Source organism: Phaethon lepturus, unplaced genomic scaffold, assembly GCF_000687285.1.
Source record: "Phaethon lepturus isolate BGI_N335 unplaced genomic scaffold, ASM68728v1 scaffold10105, whole genome shotgun sequence".
NCBI classification, from domain to species: Eukaryota; Metazoa; Chordata; class Aves; order Phaethontiformes; family Phaethontidae; genus Phaethon; species Phaethon lepturus.
The window spans coordinates 11,746-18,506 of record NW_010539853.1 but is presented as its reverse complement, the minus strand read 5'-3'; the positions used below and the strand labels follow the sequence as shown (position 1 = coordinate 18,506).

At 53.5% G+C, this 6,761-nt stretch overlaps 2 protein-coding genes across 2 annotated transcripts in view; one reads left to right on the top strand and one right to left on the bottom strand.

The window, feature by feature from the left end:
• Window positions 1-44: 44 nt before the first annotated feature.
• On the top strand, window positions 45-5,145 carry TMEM208 (transmembrane protein 208; the record flags this gene model as incomplete). The annotated part of the gene is made up of 4 exons (XM_010287249.1): window positions 45-104; window positions 230-366; window positions 3,581-3,665; window positions 4,703-5,145. Coding segments are annotated over 4 exons (420 nt in total), but the record flags the coding sequence as incomplete, so codon positions are not given.
• A 1,303-nt stretch (window positions 5,146-6,448) lies between these two features.
• The window catches only part of LOC104620898 (uncharacterized protein KIAA0895-like), a gene marked incomplete at its 5' end in the record, with an annotated part of 9,681 nt that continues 9,368 nt past the window's right edge, over window positions 6,449-6,761 (bottom strand). Inside the window, one exon of the mRNA XM_010287248.1 lies at window positions 6,449-6,613. Coding sequence (XP_010285550.1) covers window positions 6,449-6,613 — 165 coding nt within the window. The remainder of the gene's footprint in view (window positions 6,614-6,761) is intronic.

Sequence of the window (6,761 nt, the reverse complement as noted above, 5' to 3'; positions counted from 1 at the left end):
CCGGGCCAGGCCGGGCCGACAGCCGTGCCGTGCTCTCTCCGCAGGCCGTCTACGCCATGGTGAACCTGGTCATCTTCTACCCCGCCGCCTCTGCCTGGACATGGGTGAGCGCCCGGCGCGCTGCCGCTGCGGGCAGCGCACCGATTCCCGTCCCGGCGGAAAGCCGGATTCCTTCCCGGTTGCGGAAGGAACCTGCCCGGCGGTCGCGGCTTCCGCTTCCTTGTTGCAGCTGGCATTCATCTTCAGCTCGGTGATCTACGGCACCAGCTACCGGTCCATGAACTCCATGGCAAAGCCGTCTTTCACAGACGATGGCAGCCTTGCCGACGGAGGAATTGACCTGAATATGGAGCAGGGGATGGCAGAGTGAGTGTCCACACCCGCACGAGTCCAGGTGAGCAGGACCTGCTGCCTGAGCGTGCGCACAAAGCCGGGAGAGGCCCCGAAGGGGAAGGCCAGGCTTCAGTCCCCACCTCAGCTTGCCCACTGGTGCAGGTGTGAGGGGAGCTGGAAGCATGTGGCTGTTTCTTCTGAGAATGTACCCAAACTGTCCTCGTTATCTGAATGCTTGGCCTGGCATGCGCTAGTCGCAAGCTGCCGCGTGGGTACGTTAGCTTGGAACGGTCGCTGTCCTTAGGGCTGAGGCGCAAAGGTAGGACATCCCAAACAGTTCAGCTGGAGCCGTTTACAACCTTCTTTTGGTGAAGAGACATTGCTGACACTGCACACGCTTCTGCAACACACAGAAATATGTGTTTTCTTTTTAAACTAGTGCCACAGGCAGCGCTTGACAGAGTGGAAGGGCACACACTGCCAACTACCCTGTCCTGGCTGCAAACTGTCGTGTTTTGAAGTGTTCTACGCACTAAAAATCCTCCCGTCTGTCTTTCTTAGCCAGCTCCTCTCACCTCCTCACCCTTTTTTGCCTCCTCTACTTGTGCTTTCCCCGTGTCTGTCTGCAGACAGCACCACGTCTTTGCCTGTCTGGTGTTCTTGCTGGTGCCGTAACTCTTTTCCTCGGTCAAGAAACAGACACCAGTAATTCCTGCAAAGTGCTGTTAAATAAAATAAGGAGACGACAGTACTGAAACAGCAGAAAGATCATATGTTTTCCGACAGTGAGCCCCAGACTAGCTACAGAAAACTGCCAGGCAGTTGTGGACACATCAGGCATTGTTCTCCATCCTCCCTGCCCTCAGCCTCTGTTGGTCCAGCCTTTGCTGAGGTTCTTCAGCATATGCTCAGCAAGATACCCGGCATACTGGGCCCTTTCCCTCCCATGTCTTTGTCTTACAATTTAAGGTTTACCTCTGTCTTCACTTGCTGCCAGGCTTTTGAAGAAACACCGCGGAGCCTTTTGAGCCCTCTGTGTTGCGTCACATGTTCTCATGGTGGAAGGGCCGTGTCTTGATTTATACATTTATATTTTTCTTAACATAAGGTTTATTTCTGCAGCCAGGAGATGCCCAGGGATATTATCAGCAGGCAGCCCGCCTTGTGCAGCCCAGAACCTGCTGTCTCTGCACAGGATGAGCTCTCATATTCCGCTTTTGTTAGCAGAGTAGTAAATTTTCTACCTGCAGCCAGAGTGACTCAGGTGTCCAGTGTAAGAGACTTGGCCGAGGTGGCTGGAAAGAGAGAGGGTTATTTCTAGCGTGACTTATGAGCCGGGTGCTTTACACCCTCTTCATCGCATAATGACTTCATTTTCCTGCTGGTCAGCCCAGCATTTTTGTCCCATTTTACACCATTCCGGGTACCTTTTTTGTGAAACACAACATGGAAGAGTCAAGTAAGGAAAATACAGAAGTTTGATGTCGTCTGGGGTTTCCCCCTAGTTGTGAGAGACATGTAAGGCACCAAAGCAGAGTGGGTGCCCCAGTGACTGCCCCGTGCACGTGTGTGATGGTGCTGTCAGGGGAAATGACTGACAGGAGTTAGCACAGGCATGCCGTTACCTGCTGTGGAAAGGTGCTGGGTGCAGTTACAGCACCGCTGCAGTCCTGCTTGCAGACATGATACTGCCCTTGGTACTGGGGCTTTCAGGTTTTTCTGCCTGAGCAACACACCCTTGGGGCAAGTTTTATGACACATTAAAATTAATTGATGCTTGTGTGAGGCACGGGCTGCTCAAAACACAGAGGAGGCAGAGCTCTAAACACAAAACCTGCACAGATGAAGTTCCCATCCTTACTCTGTACCTTTGTACCTGAGCCTGGGCAGAGCCCTCAGCCATGAGAGTGCAAGTCTTATGAGTTTAACCCCATTGGTGTGTGAACACAAAGCGCTAACGAATGCTCAGTGCTCCTCTCGCTGACTGCATCCCGCTCTGGGGATTGGGGAACCACTCTAGGCTGGCGGTTACTTTCAGAAACGTGGATGTTTTCCTGCCTCTCAGCTGAGCGTGCTGCAGCTAATTAATTTTGGAGCTAGTTCTGGAACGCTGTGGATTTGGTGGCGTTTCCCTCGCGCTGTCTGTAAATGGAACAGAAAGCTTTGTGTTCCTTTGGGGTTGAGGAAGGCTGACCTTGCTGATCCCTGGGAGAGCTGGGTTTGGTGGGAGCTCTGCCGTCACCCCTCTGTGGCCGCCGGTGATGCATGAGATTTCTGAACCTCAGCGTCCCATTATAGAGCTGTTGATGGTGGATTCCACAGCGTCTCAAGTTGATGCTGATGTCCCAACCTAAACCAGCTGTTTCTGGTGATGAATACCTAAAGTCACTTTATTTTGTGATGTGCTGCCCAGAATGAGACAAGCTATTTCATTACTGTTACCTCTGCCTTTGTTTTCTCCAGGGCATGCTTGGTTGTGACTCGAGTGTTTCTTACTCCAGCAGATGATGATTTAATGGGAGTGAAAGAGTTGGTGTTTTTTCTAACCCATCATGGCACTCCCTGGGGCTTGTGTTGGAAAAACTAATACCTGTTTACCTCTCCTGGGTGTTGGGTTCCCCCTCCAGGGTGGTGGTTGAGGTGTGGGCAGCTTGTCCCTCTCCGTAGCTGCTCTTGGCTCTGCCTGAGGCTGGCGTGGAAGACGGAAGAGTCAGATAAGCAGGAGGGGAGGGTGAGCCATCGGTTGGTGTAGCTCGCCTTGCGGGCGACGGTGTGCTTGTCCTTGCAGCACGCCAGCCCTTTGGTGACCCTGAGCGTGTCTGTCAGCCTGTGAAATGGCACAGGGAAGAGCCACGCTTCCCTTTAGCGCAGCCAGCCACGAGCAGCTGTACTCTGTGCCACGACAGGTGTCAAATCAGTGGGTGCCGGCTGCTGTGGCAGGCTGCGGGGGTGGTGGTTTTGCTGCTGATTTCCACCCCCCTGCCCCACCCCCCGCATTCCTCAGCTTTCTCAATGTCCCTTTCAGAGGGAGCCTAGCTCTTGAACTCGTCAGATTTATTTTTTTGTTTGTTTACTGCTCTGATTATTCTAGATTACTGTGTGTGGCAAAGCGTAGCTGCAGGGACAGCCCTTCTGTCGGGCCGGGTTGCTCCCCAGAGCCGGTGCAGATGGGCTGTGTTGGCAGAGGCACCGGTGTCTGCAGCAGAGGCTGGAATGGAAGGTTAATGTTTTGCTTTTCTTCCCTCAGGCACCTCAAGGACGTGATCCTGCTGACAGCCATGGTGCAAGTGCTGAGCTGCTTCTCGCTCTACGTCTGGTACTTCTGGCTCTTGGTAAGCCCCTGCGGTTTTCCTTGTTGCTTCTGTGTTGCCCTTGTCTTTCCCTGGCTGCAGGACGGAGGACATGATTTATCCATTTAATTTCCTAGTGTCCTCTCTCAGGCCAAAACTGTTTTCTGATAAATTTTTTAACCTCCCTGTCAAATCTTGTTAAAAATGCAGCCGTACAAGGGAAAGAAGTGCTGATCCCTCTGGGTCAACCATGCAAAAACTAGGCTGGCCTTGGCCTTTCTCTCTGGTCCTGTGAAAGGGCAACAAGAAACAGATCAAAGCCATCTTTGTGCGTCGAGCCTTTTTGTGACTATGGCAAACAGACTGTGCTGCTCCTTGTTTGGTTTTCTCAGTGATTCACCAGCACGGACCGAGGCTGGGAGCCGCTTGGTAGATCAAACGCTGTAGGCTTTGATTTCCCTTTCACACACCAGACGCTTTCTACTCCTGAAACGTTTGTCATGTGCCTCCAGCTAAAACTGCTTTTGCAGAAAGACAAAAAATGGCCAGTTAGTTAAAAAAAAAATCCCAGCTGCATTGAGTATATCCCAGAAAGGTATAAAAGGCAATCTTGGGAGCGTAGAAAGTTATCTTGTTTCAGTCCTTACTCACTGTTCCTTTCTAGCTGGCCTGGCAGAGGGCAGCCTAAACTCTGACTATTCCCTGAGGACTATCCAGCTCACATTTGTTTTCATTTAGAGAAGCATGGGTGTTTTTTTCTGAAGGAGGGAGAGGCAGAATGTCTGGGCAGTTGGATCTTTCTGGGTAATTCAGACCTGATGCTGCAATTTCCATATGTGAAGCCTAAGTAAGTGCTGTATACGTATGCAAGTTCCTAAACCGTATGAAATCAGGCCATTTGTTTTGGACACTTGCTGCTGCCTTTGATTTCCGTGCATCCTGTGATGCTCCTGATCCAGCTTGTAAAGATATTCCAGCTCCTTCAGCTTCCTCGGTAGGACCAGTTCTTCTGACCGTAGCACCACCCCTGCCAGAGCTGTCCCCAAAGTGACCGAGTTTGTGCCACACGTGTTTCGCAGGCTCCGGGGCGCGCTCTCTACCTCCTGTGGGTGAACATCCTGGGGCCCTGGTTTACAGCTGACTCGTCGCCCGCCGGTCAGGAACCAAATGAGAAGAAGCAACGCCGACAGGAACGCCGCCAGATGAAACGCTTCTAGCCCTGGCTGGGGAGATAGATTAACGCCGTCTCCCATCTCCATGCTGTTATTTCATCAGGGATGCGACCGAAACCATCACAGTAGCTATGTTGCCCTCTCTCATTGCTGCCATTCCACTAGAAAGGCTGCAAGAGACTTCCCTTGGTTGGTTCTTAGCGCCAGTCGAGGCCTTGCTCCTTGGGAGGACGAGGGGGTGATGGTGGGGTGTGTGTAAATACCTTTTTCAAGCAGTGCTGTATCGTGTTCGAGGTTGGGGATTGCAACGTTGGAGGAAATAGTACATTAAAGAGCAGAGTCTAATTGACCGTGCTGGCCGCGTGGTCACGCAGGGGTGCTCGCAGAGCGGAGCTGTTAAAAATGCCACTGTATGATTGGAGACCTGGACCAGAGGGAAACAAAATCTCCCAAGACAAGTGGTCTCATCCCTTCCCAAGCTTGCTCTGCCTGCCGGAGCATCCACACCCTGCGGAGGGGCTGCAGCTGCCTTGCGAGATCGGGAGTGTGGGGGGCAGCTAGGGGTGCTGTGAAGGCGGCCTGCAGCCAAACTCGGAGCTTTTGGATTTGAGCCTGGGCTCTCTGGAGCCACAGATGGGCCTGTGCTACCGCTGCAGAGCTCAGCAGGATGAAGGGCAACAGCTAAAAAGAAGCCAAAACTAAATCTGTTGTTGCTGTTGGATTAGTTTTTGTTTTGTTTTGTTTTTCCTCTTTTAAGTCGACTCTCACAGGGGTGGCACAGCCAGGGTGCTGTGACTGTGGCAGAGACCTCGTGTTAGAAACCAGGAACAGCTCAGGGCGGCTTCTGCTTTTGCCTACTTGGATTTATTAATGTTATCCCTGCCCAGTAAGTTGTTTTACACACTCTGGTGACCCCTTCCTGCTCCTGACGCACCAGCTCTGAGCCCTGCAAGCGAGACGCGTGGTCAGCGTTCGCAGTGGTGCCAGCCTGGCTGTTGATGCTATCCACAACCTTTTGCCCACGCGTTGTTTCCATTACATCATTTTTATTACACGCTTTTTCCTAACATGAAGCCCGATTCCCCACCCTGAGTCCTCCTGTGCCTCAGAGCCAGGCAGAGTGGCTGTAGTTGGGGTGCGGAGCAACGGTTAAGTTGTGGGCAAATATCTAGTAGGAGTCAGGGGGAGAGCAGAGATTAAAGTCCTTCCTTATTCCCTGCTAGGGCTGCCAGGCACAGCCCAGAGCCCCCAGCCCTGCGTGTTGACCCCGAGTAGGTGCCCCTGCTCTGCTGGGAGCACCCCATGGCACCCTACGGCCACCCTCCCCCATCGCAACCACCCCAACACAGCCTCCCGCACCTCTAGGGGACCAGCACATTGCCCCAGCTCTGCCCTCTCTCCCTCTGAACCCTCTTCTCTGTCTCTCTGGTGCCATGCAGCCATCCCCAAAATACACCAGGGACGGTGAGGGGTGGGGTACACATCAATACTAACCACATCGGCGCTCTCGGCCGCGCTACCCTACACAGCAGTACATGCACAGCGGCCGCCCGGGCTCTGCCCTCTTCTCCAGGCTCCAGCCAGCCCCAGTAAATATCCAATAAATGGCACCAGTTACGGCCTCGGGGTGCCGGTTTGAGGGGGAGAGGCCCCTCAGTCGGGCAGCAGCTGCTCCAGCTCCTCCTCGTTCAGGCCATTGGTGGTGACGATGTGGTCTAGCTGCTTCATGTACCGCTCCAGGTCCTGCATGAAATGGGGGATGCGGGCTTTCTCCAGGACCCCAAATTTCTTCAGTCTATTTACATCCTCGTAGGAGACCTGATGGGAAGCAGGGAGACAGGGTCAGCACCCAGGGCACCCTCCCGCCTCCCCCGCAGCCTACCCAGGTCACCCATCCCCTGCCCAAACACCCCTCCTGCCTGCAGGGAGGCACCGGCAGAGCCACTCGGGGGGGGGGCATTTGCAA